Source organism: Manihot esculenta, chromosome 1 (genome assembly GCF_001659605.2).
Source record: "Manihot esculenta cultivar AM560-2 chromosome 1, M.esculenta_v8, whole genome shotgun sequence".
NCBI classification, from domain to species: Eukaryota; Viridiplantae; Streptophyta; class Magnoliopsida; order Malpighiales; family Euphorbiaceae; genus Manihot; species Manihot esculenta.
In genome coordinates this window covers 1190940-1213226 of record NC_035161.2, presented here as the reverse complement: position 1 = coordinate 1213226, position 22287 = coordinate 1190940, and the positions used below count along the sequence as shown (strand labels likewise).

Here is a 22287-nt window from a genome sequence, read left to right as displayed (position 1 = left end):
GCAATATGGTCGAACCACAGGGATTTGACACTACGGATCTTCCTAATAATGACTTGGACAAATAAATAACAAAAATAAAAAGAGGGGGATTTGTTTGAGATGATAGTAGACTAGAATTAAAACTGAGTAAAAGAAAGCAATAATTAAAAAGATGAGCAAATCAATGGGAGAAAGACTCTAGTTGAAGTATGGATCTATTTCAGTTGTTTAAAATTGATCATTGATTCTTTGATACTCCTATTTATTTCAATAAATTAGTTTAGGTTGTGGAAGACAATTCTCACGACCAAATTCCTCTTTAGTTTTAGTTTGACTAGGAAATGTTCGCTAATCAAACACTAGTTAACGAGTTGCCAAGGAACATCCTTGGAGTTTTTTACTTTTCAACTGTTAACTGCATTAAGACTTAGAGAAACCTAATTCTAACCTTGCCAACCGCATGGTTAAGTTTAGATTATGCAACCAAGTGTACTTGTGTTCAAACAATCTAAGCAATTACAGACTTAAACTATTTAAACTAACAAATTATCACTTATGCAATTAAAAGCAACAAGCCTTAGTTGATTCTAATGACAAAATAATAATAGCATGAAGAACAAGTTGCATAAATATTGAAAAATAGAAGCTTAACAATGGAGTTTTAAATCTCCCAATTCATCACAAAACTGAAATTTCCCAACTGCAACTAGAAAAGAAGATATTTAGCCACTCACGGTGGACAAAAATACACAAAAAGAAAGAAGAAAAATAGAAGAACATAGCTTTTGTGTTGTTGCCGAAATTCTGCAGTGAATTCGATGCACCCTGCTGGTTGGTTGCTAGCTCTCTTTATAGGAGAGGAGTCCTAGTCCAATTAGGATTTGGAATCCTAATTTGACTTGGTCTTTTGGAGTCTTTTATTCCTTCTTTGCCATTGTATTTAATCATGAATAATTCTTCTTTTGGAGAAAGTCTTCCTTTGGAGTGGCTCTTGAGGTTGTCATACGATTGGTCTTGTGGTGTTTGAAGTAGGATGGGACTCCAATACTTTTTAAATTCTGAATTTCCTTTTTCCCACGCTGCTGTCCTCTTCTGCGTCAGTTTGATTTGGGCAGTTGATTTACCCAAATCGCTTGCCCAGATCGTTTCTGCAAATCAGTCCCAGTTTTCTGCTTCAGCTTCCTACGAGTGATTTGGCCAAATCACTTCGACCCAATCAATTTTCCAGTTTTTTCTACAATTTTTCTCCAATTTTCCAGTTTTCTCCTTTTCTACAAAAACATCATAAAAATATAGATTAAACTAGAAAAATGTGTATTTAAACAGTAACAATGATAATAAAAATGTGGCTAAATTATGCTTGATCAGTCACTTCAGTGCATTTAGTTATACTGTAATACTTCAATCTAAGAGTCTTGAGTGGTAGATTAAGTGGAAAACATGATAAAAAGGGCAGGAATTGGTGGTCTCAATTATCCTATACTTAAGGATAAGCAAATGGCTAGGTGTGGGGGTATTTGATAGAACACAATTTCAGCAGACATATTACTCTATTCTTAGCATTAATTTGAGTATCTTCTTATTAATTTTGTATTTTCCTAGTATTTTTTCACAGAAAAGCATTGGAGTGATAGATTTAATGAAAACAATGGAAAATTATTGAACATGACTTGAGCAACGATTTAGGCAAACTTGCCAACTGATCATGCTTTGCGAAACCAGAATTTGCCCAGATTCTCTAGCTGAGCTGATAATTTTCCAATTAAAGATTGGAGTAGAGATTTGCCCAAACCTCTGGGCAAATCAATAATTTGCGCTAAGTCTTAACAAAGAGCGAAAAATTGACTCAAGATTTGAAATAAATATCAGATCTCCTCATTTAAAGCTGCTAGATCTGACTGTGCGGTTGTCGAGGCCGGTCAAAAATAAACTTTCTGGTTCTCAACAATCTTACAACTATAGATAGTGGTAAAAGGATCGAATCCACAGGGAATTGATACTTACCTATTTTTCTTATCAAGACCAAGAGAACAAACTGAAAATAAAATAAAATAAACTGCAAGTAAAAAAGGGGGGTTTTGAAATTGATTCAATTAAACTACTACTGAAAGCAATAAAGTAAAGCAAACAATAAAATAAAGGGATTCAAATATGAGAAAAGATATAGTTGAAGAATTGGATCCACTTCAGTTGTTGGGATTGATCATTAATACTTAGGTTCTTTTGTTTGATTCAATAAATTAGTTATGGAGATGGAAGACGCTTCTCACCACCATGTCTCTCATTAAGCATAAATTAATTAGGGAATATCCTCTAACCAATTACTAATCAACAAGTTGTCAAGGAATGTCCTTGGGCCTTAGGCATCAAAACAACTGTCAATTACATTAAGAAATAGAGAGATCTAATTTTAGCTACCGAAACGCATGGAGATATCACTAGATCATGCAATTTCCTTAGTTTTTACACCAAGTGTTCTTGTGTTTGAACAATCCAAGCAATTACGGACTTAAAATATTCAAACTAACAATATATCACCTTGTAATCAAGAATCAATTGGCCACATTGATCAAAATAACAAAGCAATAATGGAATCAAGCATGAAATTGCATAAATATTGAATAAACAAAAGTTAAACAATAGGGTTTGCAGTGTAAAAACTAAGGAAATTTCTAGCATGAATCAATTGGCCACTTACACTACTTGAGTGAACAGCCGCAACATCTCTTCTTCTTTACCCAATTTCTTTTCTTTTCTTTTGTGTTTTCTTTCAACCATGTGTGACTAAACTCTTTAGATCTGGTTGGAGATAGTTGAAGTTTCAATTTTTTCATGAATTGTGAGATCTAAACATTATTATTCATCTTTTATCTTCTAATATTTATGTAATTTCAGTTCTTATCTGTAATACCCGGCTAGACCCCGGCATCGGAATTCCTACTTTCTGGTGGAATCTCGGATGTCGAAATCCTCTAGAAGGATAAAATGTTTTTATAAAATGTTTTTACAGGTTTTTATAGTTTTAATGAAGAAAGAAAATTGAATTTTGAAAGAAAAAGCCATGGAGGAAAAACCCAGGTTCGGCCGTCGAACATTGGGCTCTTGCGGAAGCACCTTTGGCCCCCGAAGGTGGTCTGGCCAGCCACCTATAAAAGGCCCCTTGTCCGAAAATGGGCGAGTTTTCTCTCTATATTTTCGGGCATAGGTGAGATTTCGCCCTCCTATGGTGATTTTTGTGTTTTCCTTCAATCCCTTCAAGTTTTTGATGAGTTTTCACCTTTGTTTTGAAGATTTCAAGCTAAGATAAAAGTTTTGAAGCTTGGAGATCCCGGAGCTCGATTTCACCCAACCTCCAAGTTTGGATCACATCTCCTCTCGATCTTCAAGAGGTAAGTGTAGATCCATGCCTTTTATGATGTTTTAAGTAAGTTTTAAGAAGGGGTTAAGGGTTTTGATGCATGTTTAGAATAGTTGTAAAATGTTAGGGTTTATGTTAGTTTAATGAGAAATGTGATGTTTGTTGGGGTATAGGCTAGTTTTATGCCCCTATATGCTTGAATAAGTGTTTATGCATGTTTTAGTATAGTTGAATACATGTTGTGAGGTTTTTCGTGGCTGGATGTAAGAGGCAGAATCGGGTTCTGCCATTTTGGAGAACCCAGGTTCGGCCGCCGAAACTGCCTGTGGAGGCAGCTTTAGGCCACCTAAACTTGCCCCCGAAAGTTTGGACTTTTGGCTCTGGAGGGGAGTTTCGACCGCCGAACCTAACGCCAAAGGTTTGGACTTTCGACTCTGGAGGGAAGTTTCAGCCGCCGAACCAACCCCCAAAAGTACCTGACTTTCGAATTTGGAGGGACCTTCGGCCGTCGAACCTGCCGCCGAAAGTCCCCTGTCCAGCCTTCCTTTGTTAGCTTTCTATGCATGTTTTGATGATGTTCTAGGGGGTTTTTGGGGAGTTGTTTAGAGTCATGTTAGAGTTTGTTTGGTCCCTCATTTGAGTCCACCTGTGTAGGATTGGACCCGAGGAACCGAGGAGGCCAGCAGTGTTAACTGTTTCAGAGTCAGTCCAGTGTCAGCCAGAGGTGAGTGGAACTGATTTATGTTTTAAAGTAAATGAAATTTTTAGCATGTTCATGCATCACGAATGCCATGATATGTACTAGGTTGTTGCATTAGAATTCACAAATATGATGCATTGCATAATATGATGTTGATGTGGATGGATATTGGATGACCCACTAGCCCTCGATATGATATGTTACGATACGGTATGGAAGTCCAGTGAGGCCCATTCTACGCCCCTGACACATTGGATATGTTATGTTATGTCATGATTAAGAGAAAGTCCAGTGAGACCCATTCTACGCCCCTGGCACAATTGGATTATGTAGAGGGTTAATGGTGAGAAATCCATCCGTGATGTGAATTGTTTGTGTTGTGACGCATTTCATGAAAGCATATGTTTATAAACTGTTTTTATGGTTCTGCTCACTGGGCTTTAGTAGCTCACCCCTTTCCCCTAACCCCCAGGTTTGCAGGAGCACAGATAGCTCAGGAAGTCAGCAAGGGTAAAGGCTATGTTTATGTAATAGATTAGTAGTGGACATGAAATGATATGTAATGTAATGTAAGGTATTGAACAGTGATGTAATGAGGATTAGTATTGTGCTTGGCCCAAATGTTGGTTGTAAATCCCTTTTTGTATATGATCTTTATGAAATGTTTTAATGATGTTATATGTTGAACCAAGCTTGATGTATGAAATGTTGACCCAACTGGAGCATTTGATGAGGGCTCCATTAAGGGGTTTTATGTATACAGTTATAGTACATGCACAGGTCAAGCTTGGTATATGAAAAAGTTTAAGTTTTTATGAACATGTGTGATCATGTGTGGGATTTTATCAGATGTACAGGATGTATGCTAGGCTTGCTACGGGTTCTGGTGACCTTAAGTCAATCTGAATCCTAGCGCCGGTAGCAGTCCGATTTTCGGGTCGTTACAGAGTGGTATCAGAGCCCTAGGTTCATATGGTCGGACCTAGAGAGTGTTGGGCTCATAGATGTCATAGAAGGGCAAGCACAATAGGAAAAATCATGTCCACTAGGATAGGATGTAGAGTCCTGTCTTGATGATGATATGAAATGCCTTGATGATATGCATGTGCATTAATGATATGCTATGTATGATGTGGGTTCATGTGTTTCCACATGAACCATATGATGTTAATGTTTATGTGTTTTATGTTATTTTTCAAAAGCAGGATGAGAGGCTCACGTCGATCCGCTAGATTGACAGGAGCACCACCTGAGAATGAGGGCATGGATGCCCGTCCCTCTGCATTGCCAAGGGCAATGTCTTGCAGGTCAAGTAGAGAGGGAACATCAAGGGACCCTAGAAGGTCTTTTGATGTAAGCAGGAGGGGAACAGTTCAGGGTGGAATGTCAGCTGATGTGAGGGGATCAGAGGAGGATTATCAGAGAAGAGATGGTAGCTTGGGCATGAGTATGTCAGAAGAGGGCATGGGAGAGTCGTAAAGAGGCGCTCAGGCCTCGGGGTTTGGTTACCCACCCCAATATCAACCCTTTCCACAGGGCCCAGGGTATCCGATGGGGGGTACATCGGATTACTCCAGCTTTAACCCATATCCCTCCTTCATGCCCTATCCTCCCTTTTACCCACCATACCCACAGTACCCTATGTATTCACCCTCACCCTTCTACCCAAATCCAGTAAACCCTAACCTAGGGAATGCTGCAGCTCCTCCTCCATCAGCAGAACCTATAGTCCCTGATGTCCAAACACTTAAACCTAGCTCATCTGTGGGGAGCAAGGTAAAGATGACAGATTACTTGAAGCTGGATGCTCCCAAGTTCAAGACAGGTGATGATCCGTTTGAGTACCTCAAAACGGTAAAAATGATAACAGATAAGCTGGGGGAAAATGAAAGTAGAGCCATTCAGGTGGCAGGGTTCACATTGAAATGCAAGAAAGCAAGAGAATGGTTTAAAAACTATGTGGACCCGAGGTTGGAGAGCTTATCCTAGGAGGAGTTTGCAAATGAGTTTGCTGGATGGGCATTTCCAGACAGTTCCAGAGAGCTGAAAGTTGTTGAGTTTGAGCAGTTAAGGCAGACAGAGGATATGAGTGTCGATGAGTACACCGACAAGTTTCTGGAGTTGCTGCAGTAAGTGGGTCAGGCATATGACACAGATCAGAAGAAAGCTAGGAGGTATACCATGAGGCTCCACCCTAGGTATTCCTCCCTGATCTTTGCAGCAGAGAGGGAGAGCTTCCACACCATTGTGGATGCAGCACGGAAGATGGAGGCTAGTGCCATCATTGAGGGGTCCGTTAAACAGACAGTGGCACAGTCCTCGGGTGCCAAGACCCCAAGCAAAGGAAAGTTTGATCCCTCTTCTCTGAGTGCAGCAGCTTCAGGCAGTAAGAAGTGGGGCAGCACCACTAAAAAGCCGAAGAAGAATAAGTTCTGGAATTGTTTGAAGTCAGGTCTGGGTTTAGGTGGTGGCTCGAGCTCAGGTTCAGATGGTTTAGAATGCTTGAGGTGTGGTAAGCCACACAAGGGAGTATGTCGGTTTGGGACAACAGCCTGCTTTAGGTGTGGGCAGGAGGGACACGTGGCACGAGAGTGTCCTAGGGCAGCTTTTATGGGACCATCCCAATAGACAGCTTCAGGCAGTGTGGCGTAACCAGTAGCTCCAACCGTGACTCAAGGCAGTGGTAGAGGCAGAGGGAGAGGGGCAGCCTCTTCTTCAGCAGGTTCCCGGGGTGAAGGTCCATCAGCTCCAGCTCGGATCTTCACTATGACACAGCAGGAGGCAAACACGTCAAACACCATGGTGTCAGGTAATCTCATCATTGGTTGTTCAGATGTGTATGCTTTAATGGACCCTGGTGCTTCTCATTTTTTTGTTGCTCCAAGAGCTGTAGAGAGGTTGGGTTTGATAGTCTCTAGGTTAGAGTGTCCCCTTTGGGTCAGTGGACCCAAGTGTGATCCATCAGTGGCAGAGTCAGTCTGCCCGTATAGTCCACTGTTTGTTGAGGGTAGATGCCTTCCAGCCGACCTTGTGGTTCTAGATTTGACTAATTTTGATGTTATTCTAGGGATGGATTGGCTATCTGCTCATGGTGCTACCTTGGACTGCAGAGACAAGGTAGTCAGGTTCAGAGATCAGGATGGGTCAGAGGTTGTCTTCAGGGGAGACAGGAGGGGTACACCTAGAGGTTTGATATCAGCCCTACAGGCTCGTAGGTTGCTCAGGAGAGGTTGTCAGGGGTTTCTAGCTCATGTTAGAGAGCTTGATAGTCAAGTCAGGGAGCCCGCCTCAGTGCTCATAGTCAGAGAGTTTCCATATGTCTTCCCAGACGAGCTTCCAGGACTACCACCTGCTAGGAAGATAGAGTTTGAAATAGAATTAATGCTTGGAACCAGACCAATCTCTATCCCTCCCTACAGGATGGCACCAGCAGAGTTGAAGAAGCTAAAGGAACAGTTGCAAGAGTTGGTAGACAAGGGTTTCATCCGACCGAGTACCTCACCTTGGGGTGCTCCAGTGCTGTTTGTAAAGAAGAAGGATGGATCCTTGAGACTTTGTATCGACTACAGGCAGTTGAACAAAGTCACTACCAAGAACAAGTATCCGTTACCTAGGATCGATGATCTATTTGACCAGCTAGCAGGAGCAGGTTGTTTCTCTAAAATAGATCTGAGATCCGGGTATCATCAGTTGAGAATCAGAGAGGAAGATGTGCCGAAGACGGCGTTCAGGACCAGATATGGGCATTATGAGTTCCTAGTGATGCCGTTCGGGCTAACCAATGCCCCTGCAGCATTCATGGACCTCATGAACAGAGTTTTTAGCCAGTATCTGGATCACTTTGTTATCGTTTTCATTGACGATATCTTAGTGTACTCCAGAAACGCAGAGGAGCATGCCCATCATCTGAGGATAGTTTTGCAGACCCTGAGGGAGAACGACCCAAGTTCTCCAAGTGTGAATTCTGGTTGAGGAGCATCTCATTCTTGGAGCATGTTGTGTCAGAAAAAGGAATTGAAGTGGACCCCAAGAAGGTAGAAGCTGTAGCTAACTGGCCCAGACCCACTACAGTTACAGAGATTAAGAGCTTTCTGGGTCTGGCAGGTTACTACAGGAGGTTTGTCCAGGACTTCTCCAAAATTGCCGCTCCTATGACCAGATTGACCAAGAAAAATCAGAGGTTTGTGTGGTCTGAACAGTGTGAGGAAAGCTTTGAAGAGCTGAAGAGGAGGTTGACGTCAGCACCGGTGTTAGCTCTGCCTACCAGTAATGAAGACTTCACAGTGTTTTGTGATGCGTCCCGTGTAGGACTAGGTTGTGTGTTGATGAAAAATGAGAGGGTAATTGCTTATGCTTCTAGGCAGCTGAAGAAGCATAAATTGAATTATCCTACACATGATCTAGAGATGGCAGCTGTGATCTTTGCACTCAAGATGTGGAGGCATTACCTATATGGGGTAAGTTGTGAGATCTTCACAGATCATAAAAGCTTGTAGTACATCTTGAGTCAAAAAGAGTTGAATATAAGGCAGAGAAGATGGGTAGAACTGCTTAGTGACTATGATTGCAAAATTCAGTACCATCCGGGTAAGGCAAATATTGTGGCAGATGCCCTAAGCCGGAAATCACTTGGCAGTCGATCCCATGTTACAGCAGAGAGAAGACCGGTGGTGAGGGAATTTTATAAACTCATTGATGAAGGGCTGCAGTTGAAGTTGTCTGGTACAGGTGCTTTGATAGCTCAGATGAGAGTGACACCCATGTTTCTGGAACAGGTGGCTCAGAAACAGTATGAGGACCCAGAGTTGGTGAAGATTGCCAGGACTGTTCAGTCAGGCAAGAATGAGGAGTTTTGTTTTGACAACAAAGGGATCCTCCGCTATAGGAACAGGTTATGTGTACCAGATGACGTGAGTCTGAAGGAAGACATTATGAGAGAAGCTCATAATGCCAGATACAGCATTCACCTTAGAGCCACCAAGATGTATCAAGATCTGAAGAGAGTTTATTGGTGGCCAGCTATGAAGAGAGAAGTGGCATAGTTCGTGTCTGCCTGCGAGGTATGTTAGAGAGTGAAGCTGGAACATCAGAAGCCGGCTGGAATGCTTAACCCACTGCCGATTCCAGAGTGGAAATGGGAGAATATAGCTATGGATTTCGTGGTAGGGTTACCGGCAACGTCCAACAGACTAGACTCCATATAGGTGGTTGTGGACAGACTGACCAAATCTGCTCACTTCATCCCTGTCAGGAGTGGCTATTTTGTGGACAAATTGGCGCAGGTGTATGTTGATGAAGTTGTCAGGTTGCATGGGGCTCCCGTTTCAATAGTGTCAAATAGGAGACCCCAGTTCACCTCCAGGTTTTGGCGAAGTCTGCAGAATGCTATGGGTACCAGGCTAGACTTTAGCATGGCCTTCCATCCACAGACTGACGGACAGTCAGAGAGGACCATCCAGACAATTGAAGATATGCTCAGAATGTGTGTGCTAGATTTTGGCGGTTCTTAGAGGCAGCATCTACCCTTGGTGGAGTTTGCCTACAATAACAGCTATCATGCTAGCATAGGGATGGCTCCTTATGAAGTTCTTTATGGGAGGAAGTGCAGGTCACCTGTTTGCTGGGAAGAAGTGGGAGAAAGAGCCTTAGTAGGGCCTGAGCTAGTAGAAATCACCAGCAGGGTAGTGCCCATTATCAGAGATAGAATCAGAACTGCGGTGAGCCAGCAGAAAAGCTATGCAGATGTCCGCAGGAAGCATGTAGAGTTTCAGGAGGGAGATATGGTATTGCTCAAGGTGTCTCCTATGAAAGGGGTATTCATTTTGGGAAGAAAGGTAAGCTAGCTCCACGGTACATCGGACCCTTTGAAATCTTGCAGAAGATTGGGAATGTATCGTACAAGCTGGACCTACCTGCTTCAATGGAGAGAATCCATCCGGTTTTCCATGTTTCCATGTTATGGAAAGTTTCGTGTCAAATCCGGGCAAGGTTCTTAATGAGCCTGATATGGAGATCCTAGGAGATCTCACCTATGTTGAGCAGCCAGTGCGGATCCTAGACACGCAGATCAGAAAGCTGAGAAACAAGGAAATCCCGATGGTGAAAGTCCTTTGGAATCACCACAATATAGAAGAATGTACCTAGGAGACACGGGAGTCTATGCTTCAGCAATACCCTTATCTCTTTTAAGGTTAGTGTTTATGTGCTTATATGTGTTTATGTTTATGCTATGCATGTGTTTGTTTGTTGAACATTCGGGGATGAATGTTCTTAAGGGGGGAAGAATGTAATACCCGGCTAGACCCCAGCATCGGAATTCCTACTTTCCGGTGAAATCTCGAATGTTGGAATCCTCTAAAAGGGTAAAATATATTTTTATAAAATATTTTTACAGGTTTTTATAGTTTTAATGAAGAAAGAAAATTGAGTTTTGAAAGAAAAAGCCATGGTGGAAAAATCCAGGTTCGGCCGTCGAACCTCAAGTTCGGCCGCCGAACATTGGGCTCTTGCGGAAGCACCTTTGGCCCCCGAAGGTGGTCTGGCCAACCACCTATAAAAGGCCCCTTATCCAAAAATGGGCAAGTTTTCTCTCTCTATTTTTGGGCATAGGTGAGATTTCGCCCTCCCATGGTGATTTTTGTGTTTTCCTTCAATCCCTTCAAGTTTTTGATGAGTTTTCACCTTTGTTTTGAAGATTTCAAGCTAAGATCAAAGTTTTGAAGATTGGAGACCCCGAAGCTCGATTTCTCCCAACCTCCAAGTTTGGATCACATCTCCTCTCGATCTTCAAGAGGTAAGTGTAGATCCACGCCTTTTATGATGTTTTAAGTAAGTTTTAAGAAGGGGTTAAGGGTTTTGATGCATGTTTAGAGTAGTTGTAAAATGTTAGGGTTTATGTTAGTTTAATGAGAAATGTGATGTTTGTTGGGGTATAGGCTAGTTTTATGCCCCTATATGCTTGAATAAGTGTTTATACATGTTTTAGTATGGTTGAATACATGTTGTGAGGTTTTTGGTGGCTGGATGTAAGAGGCAGAATCGGGTTTTGCCATTTTGGAGAACCCAGGTTCGGCCGCCGAAGCCATGTTCGGCCGCCGAACCTGCCTGTGGAGGCAGCTTTAGGCCGCCTAAACTCGCCTCCGAAAGTTTGGACTTTCGGCTCTAGAGGGGAGTTTCAGCCGTCGAACCTGACGCCGAAGGTTTGGACTTTCGACTCTGGAGGGAAGTTTTAGGCACCGAACCTACCCTCGAAAGTGCCTGACTTTCGGATCTGGAGGGACCTTCGGTCGTCGAACCTGCCGCCGAAAGTCTCCTGTCCAGCCTTCCTTTGTTAGTTTTCTATGCATGTTTTGATGATGTTTTAGGGGGTTTTTAGGGAGTTATTTAGAGTCATGTTAGAGTTTGTTTGGTCCCTCATTTGAGTCCACCTGTATAGGATCGGACCCGAGGAACCGAGGAGGCCAACAGTGTTAGCTGTTTCAGAGTCAGTCCAACGTCAGCCAGAGGTGAGTAGAACTGAACTATGTTTTAAAGTAAATGAAATTTTTAGCATGTTCATGCATCACGAATGCCATGATATGTACTAGGTTGTTGCATTAGAATTCACAAATATGATGCACTGCATAATATGATGTTGATGTGGATGGATATTGGATGACCCACTAGCCCTCGATATGATATGTTACGATACGGTATGGAAGTCCAGTGAGGCCCATTCTACGCCCCTGGCACGATGTGAGAGAAAGACTAATGAAGCCCATTCTACGCCCCTGGCACATTGGATATGTTATGTTATGTCATGATTAAGAGAAAGTCCAGTGAGGCCCATTCTACGCCCTTGACACAATTGGATTATGTAGAGGGTTAATGGTGACAAATCCATCCGTAATGTGAATTGTTTGTATTGTGACGCATTTCATGAAAGCATACGTTTATAAACTGTTTTTATCGTTCTGCTTACTGAGCTTTAGTAGCTCACCCCTTTCCCCTAACCCCAGGTTTGCAGGAGCACAGATAGCTCAGGAAGTCAGCAAGGGTAAAGGCTATGTTTATGTAATAGATTAGTAGTGGACATGAAATGATATGTAATGTAATGTAAGGTATTGAACAGTGATGTAATGAGGATTAGTATTGTGCTTGGCCCTAATGTTGGTTGTAAATCCCTTGTTGTACATGATCTTTATGAAATGTTTTAATGATGTTATATGTTGAACCAAGCTTGATGTATGAAATGTTGACCCAACTGGAGCATTTGATGAGGGTTCCAGTAAGGGGTTTTATGTATACAATTATAGTGCATGCACAGGTCAAGCTTGGTATATGAAAAAGTTTAAGTTTTTATGAACATGTGTGATCATGTATGGGATTTTATCAGATGTACAGGATGTATGCTAGGCTTGCTACGGGTTCCGGCGACCTTAAGTCGATTTGAATCCTAGCGCCGGTAGCGGTCCGGTTTCCGGGTCGTTACATTATCATCATTATTGCTTTGTTATTTGATCAATAGGGTCTATTATTCATATTTTCAAAATGATATATCATTACTTTGGATGCTTGAAGTCCATAATTGCTTGAGGTATTCAACAAGAAATAACAATTAACGAATTGCATAATCTACCTTGAACTCACCACGCGATTTGGGTTATTGGTTAGAATTGGATTTCTCTTATTCTTAAGGCAGTTGATAAATTAAATCCAATAGACGTTCTTTAGGTTATTTTTTTACTAGGGTTAATTAGCGGACGTTTTCTAATTAATTTACACCTAAGGGGAGATTAGTTATGCAGAGCATTTTCCAAAACTAAAACTAATTTATTAGAATGAATAAAGATAAGTTTTGTTTCTATGATCAATTTTCAAAACTGAAATGGATTCTAATTTTCAACTAAAATTCATTTGCATTGATTTGATTTTCTCTTGATTTTTATTTTGGTCTCTCTCTTCATCGAGACCCCCTTTTTAATATTTTCGTTGTTTATTTTCCTAGTTATTGATTAGAGATTCTTAGTGTCAATTTCTTGTGAATTCAATTCTATTCACCCTATATGAAATTTATGTTTGTTAGATTTGAATAGGTTATTTTTTGTGGTTTCGACATCCATCATATTCCCATTAAAAAGTTTAAAATCAGGCAAAAAGCAGAGGCTGCCAGGTGTTAACCCTTTAACTATTTTTTAAGAGATTATTTAAGTCTTATTTAGTTATGGTCAGATGAGAGCTATGGTCAAGTATCGAACATTTATCTCAAGAAACAAGGTAATTATCATTTATGGATGAGAGCAGGCAAAGTGACGCGAGCATAGAAAGCCAATCTGAATAAGCCATGTAGCCCAGATCTTAAATACAACTGTCACCTTCGAATCTAAAGAATCGAAAACCAGTGGGGGGACTTTTGATATTACAGAATAATCACCCAAGACAAGCTATGAGCTATCACCATAAGATAGGGTCACATGGCAAGGTTTTGATAAGTCGATATGTGGTCATATCTAAGTAAAGGAAGTATCGGATATCGTGGCATCCGGTTTTCCACCAAGACTCGCCTTATTCAGAAAAACCTCTAATGTAACACAAAACTCGTCCAAAGTAAGTTATGAGCTGTCATCATAAGACAGGGTCACATGGTAAGGTTCTGATAAGTCGGTATGGAGTCCTACCTGAGTAAAGGGAGACTCAGACACTATGGCACCCGATTCTTCATCAAGACTCGCCCTATTCAGGAAAGGTCGAGTCTTCGCATAAAGTTACCGTTAGCGGATATCATACAACAGATACCCATTACACTTATAATCGCGGGATCATCGATCAATCAGCCGACGAGATCTCTTATTAATTAGTTGGTCACATCATTATCGGATTTTTAGGAAATATTATAATTAACTTCATTTTTTTATAATATAAAAATTAACGAAGGTACAAAATTCTTATACAACTATTCTTAAATTATAAATAACTCTTTTACACTTGTTTCATTCTTCAGTTTACTGACTTAAGTGTTAAGCATCAAAGTGGCTGTCATAGACACCAACTACCTCACATTCTCTTTTCTTGCAGAATGGATCAATCACAACACCTGTTTCAGCGACATCATTAACTTTATTTCACCAACATCAAACAGAATAACATTTATTATTTTTAATATGTTAACTATATTTTCTTAATATAAATGAAAATAGTTATGCATCTATTTTTTTTTATGAAATGTGTATTTATTTTTCAAATATACTAATTAATTTAAAATAATAAGTAAAAGCCAAAATAATTATCAGTAGGAAATGGTTGCATACAAAACTTTCCATATTTAATGATATAATTTAAAATAATAAAAGCCAAAATTAACTATAAATATAAATAACTATCGACTTTAGTTTTTTAAAATTTTAATTGATTCAATTAGAATATAGAAAATTAGAGAAAAACTTTTAAAAAAGAAAAAGAAAAAAGACGAAAATAAGAGAGAATATAAATCTTATCATTTACTTTTATATATGTATAGATGGATAAAAATTAATATCTTATGATGTGTAACATACATTAAATAAAAATTAATTATAAATAAAAAATAAAATAAATATTTTATTATTCAAAATTACTTTTTTCATATTTTTTCTTTATATTTTTTTAAAAAAATACTTATGGTGATAATGACATAATGTTGTCCTTGTGCAGAGATTGAAAAATGAATCAAATTTGTGGGTTGGGCTCACTGAACTTTTCTGTATACCCATTTGCAAGTGCATGGGCTAGTTGTTCTTCAAATCCGAAACCCAACCCCACAAAAATCAGAGATGAACTATGAGACAGAACCCCTGGGAGGATTTTATCCCAATCTTCAATTCTGTTCTCCTCTGCTCACGCTTCTAACCTTTCTCTCCGACAATGGCTTCCTCTTCTCTTTCCGCCTGTTGTCATCTTAGCTCTTCTTTTTCGAAGATTAATTCTAATGATGGTAGTAGTAATGTCAACGTTAAGCTGTTCTCTTCTCTTTTGGCTTCTCCTATTAGCTTGTCTTCAAATCCCAAACTTTCTCTGCAATTCTTTCATAACAAATATTCCCCACTTCTTTCCTTAACTCCCCGGCGTCTCTCAGTCATTGCAATGGCTCCCCCTAAGCCTGCTGGAAAGGCCAAGAAAGGTATGCTCATACGTACAACTTTATAAGCTGAAATACCCTTTGTGAACCCATTAATTTTGGTCCAATTTGTTGTCTTTTAGCGGTCTGTTCTTTGTTTTCTGCGTGCAGTTGTTGGGTTGATAAAGCTGGCTCTAGAGGCGGGGAAGGCAACTCCTGCTCCTCCTGTTGGTCCAGCGCTTGGTGCTAAGGGTGTGAACATTATGGCTTTTTGTAAAGATTACAATGCCAAAACTGCTGATAAAGCTGGTTACGTCATTCCTGTTGAAATTACTGTCTATGATGTTAGTTCTTTCTTTGTGAGTTAGTGTTTTTGCTTGACCAATGCTTCAAGATTTTTGTGGGTTTTGACTTTGATTTGATGTTTGCTTTCAGGATAGAAGCTTCACTTTCATTTTGAAAACACCACCTGCCTCAGTTCTGCTGCTTAAGGCTGCAGGTATAATTCTTCTGTATTACTCACCAACTGTTTGTCGTATTTCCTGCTGACATATTTTGTTTCCTTTCCTTTTGAATTATTTTCGTAATATTGTAGAAGTGAGCCATTTACTAGTGTTTGAGAATGTGTTGCCAATCTGACTTATTTAGGCGCACTGCTAGAGTTAGAATTACTTTTAACTTTGAGCCGATGCTTGTTTTAAATTTTATCAACATACATATGCCCGGTGAGTAATCGAGAATGGCTTGTATCATGTATACAAGCGTGTGCATATAAGAATTAATCCTACAACAATTTAGAAATCAAGTTCATTTGATTTGGTAGCCTTGTGCACAAGATAAATGGTAATATTCTTATCTATATCTTCTTGGCAGACTTCACTTATGTTTGTGCATGCAAAGCATTTACTCTGTGTTGAGGAATGTCTTATAAAAGTCTGATTTGTGCCTGCGGTATTTGTGAAATTTAGGGAATTTCTTTGTGGACCTGGAAAGTGATCAGGTTCAGTTATTTATTAGTAGATAGCAGCATGAGAGTGTTTTCCTCCTTTTGAGGTTTGATAAAGTCTGCTGATAGAGGCCCAGCCTCTTGTTTTGGAGTGTTATGCTTGAGTAGGTTATGTATGTTTTTATCCCATCTATTTGTTGGTATGAGGTCTGGCGTGGTCAATAATTGGAGATGGCACCTAATAACCCATCAAGCTCAAAAGAAATGATGACGAGTACGTTGCAGTGTATGTATGTTTGTTTCCATAAATGCTTACCCTACAGCGTTGCCACTCTGTTTACCATATGGTGCTTTGTAACCAGTGATTCTCAACTTTTCTGATAATGAGGAATGTATAAATGGACTTCCATATCCCAGCATCCATCCCCCTCGAAAACATATATGCTTATTTCATTCTCAAAATATATGTATTCCTTGCCAAATTGAACACCTTGTTGAGTGTCTGTCTGGCATTTTTGTTGGTGTTGTTTAGAAAATGCATTTCCTTAAAGATATTAGATAAAGAGTGTTAAAATTTATGTTTTAGTCATAAGAATACCAAAATAATATAACAATATTTTCCGAGCTTTTTTTTTTCAACATCATCTGATGTGATGCTTTTCTAAATAGTGTATTTTTAGCACTTAAACCTCAACGCAAAATAGGCATTAAAAATATGTAGCACTCAAATAATGCACGGGGTAGCAGAGATGCCAAAACTAGTGCTCAATATTTATCTGGCTGAAACTTTTCTTGGCCGTATGGAGCTCTTGTGGAAATAAAACCATACTTGTTTTCTTCCGGTATGCTGAATTATTACTTTGTTCTGAAAATGGATTCTCTTTGTTTTACTGTTGCTATTCTGCTGCTGTGTTTTCCTAACCAAAAACCAAGCATTATATCACATTTATTTAAACATTGTGTTGATGCACTTAGCTCTAGGAAACCTGGTAAGTCATTAAAAGGTATAGAATTTCATAATGATAATCTTATTACTGTAAAGTAGTAATAGTAAAAGATCAATGTGAATAGTTATTGTGATCAACCATTCAATTTTCATGATCATGATATTGTCACTTGTTTTACCGAGTGATTAGGCGTGGAGAAAGGTTCTAAAGACCCAAAGATAGAGAAAGTGGGTAAGATCACAATTGAGCAATGTCGTGCGATAGCTGCTGAAAAGTTACCAGACTTGAATTGCACCACAATTGAATCAGCAATGAGAATTATAGCAGGTACTGCAGCTAACATGGGGATTGATGTTGATCCGCCCGTTCTAGAACCCAAAAAGAAGGAAGTCTTGTGATCCTGTTAATTCTTTGTTGTTTTGATATTATCATGCTGTACGTAGAATATCATTCATTGCAAGACAGGTTTTGATGCTCATGGCCTCCGTTACTGTCCTTTTCTTGAGCTTTTAGATCTAAAAAGCCTGACTTGTGACTAGAGCTTTATTTGGGGGAAAAGAAAAACAAAAGCAGCACAAAGAAGGTGAAACATTCATCTCTATATCATAACGATCACAAGTGAGTTTAATATGCTTCAAATCTGGAATGATGACTTGTTCATCTTCATTTTCCCGTTGGAAGTGTGATAATAATTCTGCTGGAAAATCAAACGACGCGTCGTAGGAAGCTTTGTGTATAGGTACATAATCTTTCTGGATTTGTGATCCCTTCCTCCAAAATGCCAGTACAGAATCTTTTCAGTAATTTTAATAATAAATATATTTATAGACTATTTATTAATAAACATGCCATCTATTTAGCATTACCGTATAAGCATTTTAATCAAACATATAATTATTTAAAATTTTAAATATTTAAATAGTTTATACACACTTAATATTATAATCTAATTTTTATAAGTTAAGCTAAATACCCGAGTACAAAGCTAAAGCAGTTCTCTAATATCTTAGTAGTTTTCCCTAAGCCTGCACTCAGCCACGCCTCTTTCCACAACTTCATCTTGTGACGCATTAGTTTAGTGGTTCAGTAGTTTTTACAACTTTTGATGTCTCTTTGTTCTTAAAGATAAGAACCAAAGTACTCATCCTTCGTTCATTTGGCATCTTTTGCATATTTAGTATATGCTATTGAATAGCCAAGCTATTCCAATTTTCTTTAAGGCACTTCAACACTTTTATAGAAATACTAGAAATTGCAATATCTTCTTGATAACCTATAAAATATCAGGCTCTCTACGATCAAGACTCATGTTCACGGTCCCATCAGGTCTTAGTCAATGAAGAAAACAAACCTTGGCAAGGGCCAAGCACGACTTGATGTGATCAGGGGATAAGCGCAAATCGCTAACACGATAGTCAGCTCCCTTAGTCCACTTTGAGGCCTTTCTCAAATGCGTGTATTGTGAATTCGACTGATGTGACACGGATAAAAAGACAGAATTTGGACTAATTGGCTCCGCATTTATTAGCCGACTGTTCACAATTAATGAGTCGCCTGACACGCCTGCCAAATGATGTCCCCATCAGACTAGATGGAACACGATGCAAGGAATGTCAGAGCAATCAGGGGATGTCAGAGCGATCATGATATATATATCCCTGAATCAAATCTAATTTAACATTACTTCTCTTGAAATTTTGACACTCAGACTACTCTCAAAACCTTAGTTTACTCAAATCAACGATCAGCTTTATTAACTCCCTAACTACCAATCTCAACTCATTAATTTCTTCTTAAGATCGAATTTTGACCCAAATGTCATATCCTGGTGAACCCAACGGTTCTCAATTCATCACTCCTTATTTTTCATATTCTTCAAGGTCTCCTGAAATCTTTGAAACATCTAATTACATAAGTGTTGTTAAGATTTTTCTATCGGAGTAACTTCTCCATTTCTCTTTATCTTATTATCCTTTGATAAAACTTATTAATTAGGAAAAATTATTACTTAGTTTCTATGATATGGAAAAACTCACTAATTGGTTCTTTAATTTTGAAAAATACATTAATTTTACTAATGTTTTAAAAAGTCTATTAGTTAGTCTTATTATTAGTTTAGTTGTTAACTATTACAAAAAAATCTATGATACGAAGGGACTAATTAATAAATTTTTTAAAAATCTAGGAGATCAACTAATAAGTTTTTTTAAAATCATAGGGACTGAATAGCAAAATACTTAATAGTAAAATTAATAAAGGGCTAACTAGTAGAGTTTTTAAAACGTCAAGAATGTTATAATGCAATTTTCAAAACTGAGAGACTAACTAGTGAGTTTTCTCATAACATAAAGACTAAGTAGTAATTTTCCTTATTAATTATCATTCTTGATGTGCTTGACATGGTACTCCTATTTTCCTTAGCTCCATCTTGTATAATTTTTTTCCCTTTCTCGACTTTTGGTATATACACTATAAGAATTTTCACAATCAGTAACTGATTTTTCCGTTACTAAACAGTAAAAATCCGTTAGTAAAACAATTTACTAACAGATTGATGACAGATTAAATCTGTTGTAGAAAACCTCGTTGGTAATTTATATACCAACGGTTTTAAATTTCGTTAGTGTCAATAACGGATCAACAACGGACACGTCCATTGTAGTCACTAATGAACCACATGTCCGTTAGTGAAAGAACATATTTTTGACAATGACTTCACTAACGGATTGAGTTATCCGTTATTGACACTAACGGACTTTCCGTTTATGATCCGTTGTAAAGAAAAATAATTTTGTTTTCCATTAAAACCGAATTTTTCCGTTAAGAATACATTATTCATATATATCCATCATCACCATGTACATTATTCATATATGTCCATCATCGTCCCTGTATATTATTCATGTATATCCAATCCATCATCACCCTGTACATTATTCATATATGTCCATCATCATCCTTGTATATTATTCATCTATATATGTAAGAACTAAATCAATCAATATATAAACTAAAATATCCTTAAAACTTACAATATTTCATAATTATAATACATATGTCAAATTTGTATAACATATCTAAGTTAAAGTAAAATTATCAAATGGTTCAAGCAAAATATATATATACTAAACTAAACTAGTAAGCTCATCATTTGTATCATTATCATTATTTGTATGATGATCACCAATAACAGGGGCATCATCACGCTACTGCTGTGGAGCTGGAGCTGGAACTGGAGCTCGAGGTGCAGGAGCAGATGTCTGAGTGGATGTCCCGACACCCTATTGTGCCATCATCCTATGCATAAACACCTGCAACTCCTCTACCACTGAGTTAAGTCGACCATTCTCTCTCCAGTCGATCAATTTTATTCATCAACTTGTTCATTACTTCAATGGAAGGAGGATCCACTTGGGGTGCAGACGAATATAAGGTAAAACAATGTGATGATGCATGAAAATATGCAGAAATTTGGGACCCTGATCCATAAACTCGACTCTTTTTTTGCCCGCCAATTGCCTCTTAGTAAAGCTGAGCCTCATTTATGGCTATCGACTTACTGCATCCCTCTTGTTGCTATGTTGCTGACTCCTTTAGTTGTATGAATTTGTCCTGCATTATAAAATTTTATCAACTTATTATTAATCTGATAAGATTTAAGTATCTCAAAATTGTCTATAACTAAATATATTATCAACTTACATAAATAGTTTTGGACCTAGCATCAATAAACTCATCCGTCCCTTTTCTCTTAGCTGTCGCCTCAAAAAGCTCATGAGGATGTGGTTCTCTTTCTAATCTTTCTCTCTATTAATAAGTATAAGAAGGATAACAATTAGCATCGCAATAAAATATATATAACAAAATAAATTTTTTTGTGATTATTAATATCATCCTCTGTTAGTGGGTATACTGTGAAACTGATTCACAAGCATGTTTGGAAATGACAGATCCTGTCCCTCTAGCCTCACTACGCCTATTAGCAGAAAACTTGTCACACTTCTTTTTATATTCAGAAGTGTTCCAAGTTTCTTGCCACTTCCTCAAAATAGAATTTGGTGTAGCTAGATTCTTTATCTTCCCTTTTTTGATTTCACACATAAGCCCCCTTATCTCTCAACAGCCCTTCTTCTGCCATGCAATTTTCACCAAACTGTCAATTGCTTCATCCCATAGGAAGTATTTTTGTAAAAATATTAAAACGTACGAGTAGTTAGTAATTTTACATTGCATATTATGGTTCAATATATATAAAATTTTATCCTTACCTTGAATTCTTGCCAATAAAACTCCTTCGTGTCATTTGGTATAGTCTTTCAACAATGACCTTCCGCGACCAATCTCTTTTTTATTATAAGAGTGATCCTGCGACTGCACAACTCCGATGGATGCAACCTACATTCACAACAGTTAGTGTGTAAAGGAGAACAATGACTTTAATAGTAAGAAAAAAAATTCATTATTACATATTATTAATGAGTGAAATGGTCTGTCGGAATGATTGTGTGCCGCCTACAGTAGTGGTCGAACCCGCAGATGACCTATAAGGATCGACTGATATAGATACTGGTGCAGATGCTGATGCAGACCCTGGTGCACTAGCTGATGCAGTAGCAGAAGAGGATGCAGGATGAGATGATTGTGAATGTGATGCCGAAGGTCGTGGAGCTGCAGCGGGATGTGGAGGAGCTGCAGTGGGACGGGGAGGAACTGCAGTGGTACAGGGAGGAACTGGACATGCTCGATCACTGTGAGACGTCTGTACTCTGGATGCATGGCATTCGTGATGCATGAGCATGCTTAAAATATTTAATTTCTTTAAAATAATAGTTTAGTTTAGTTCTACTCACCTCTGACTGACGCAAGCCTAGCTATGAAGCAATTATCTCACTACTGGTCTCTACGCTCTCCTAAGTCCGATTCTATACAAATGGACTTAAATGAGAGACTACCTCAAGAAATTTCTATAAGCATATAAGAAAACGTGTGGAAAACGAGCTGAAAATGGGTGGACAGGGGACTTTCAGCAGCTGGTTCGACGGCTTAAAGTTCCCTTATAGATTCAAATGTCAAACATTCGAAGGAAGGTTAGGTGGCCAAAAGGAAGCCTTCACAGGTAGGTTCGGCGGCCAAACCTAGGTTCTTCTACAATACAGAATTCAATTTTGCCTCTATCAACAACCCTCAAAATACGATAAAACCCTCAAGAACAGCTCAAAAGCATCCATTTACAACTCAACACACTAAGAACTAACCTGAACTTCAACATGCATCATCAAAACAAGA

General features: G+C 38.8%; 2 protein-coding genes across 2 annotated transcripts; one reads left to right on the top strand and one right to left on the bottom strand.

Annotated features, from left to right (window-relative positions):
• Nucleotides 1–14786: 14786 nt before the first annotated feature.
• On the top strand, nt 14787–17631 carry LOC110620098 (50S ribosomal protein L11, chloroplastic). Its single transcript, XM_021763679.2, has 4 exons — nt 14787–15171; nt 15280–15452; nt 15544–15607; nt 17191–17631. The coding sequence occupies exons 1-4, from the start codon at nt 14916–14918 to the stop codon at nt 17397–17399; spliced, it is 702 nt and encodes a 233-aa protein (XP_021619371.1). The 5' UTR covers nt 14787–14915; the 3' UTR covers nt 17400–17631.
• Nucleotides 17632–21300: 3669 nt separating this feature from the next.
• On the bottom strand, nt 21301–21793 carry LOC110620970 (mucin-7-like). The gene is made up of 2 exons (XM_021764930.1): nt 21518–21793; nt 21301–21396 (listed from the first exon to the last, which is right to left on the bottom strand). The coding sequence occupies exons 1-2, from the start codon at nt 21791–21793 to the stop codon at nt 21301–21303; spliced, it is 372 nt and encodes a 123-aa protein (XP_021620622.1).
• Between the last annotated feature and the right edge of the window lie 494 nt (nt 21794–22287).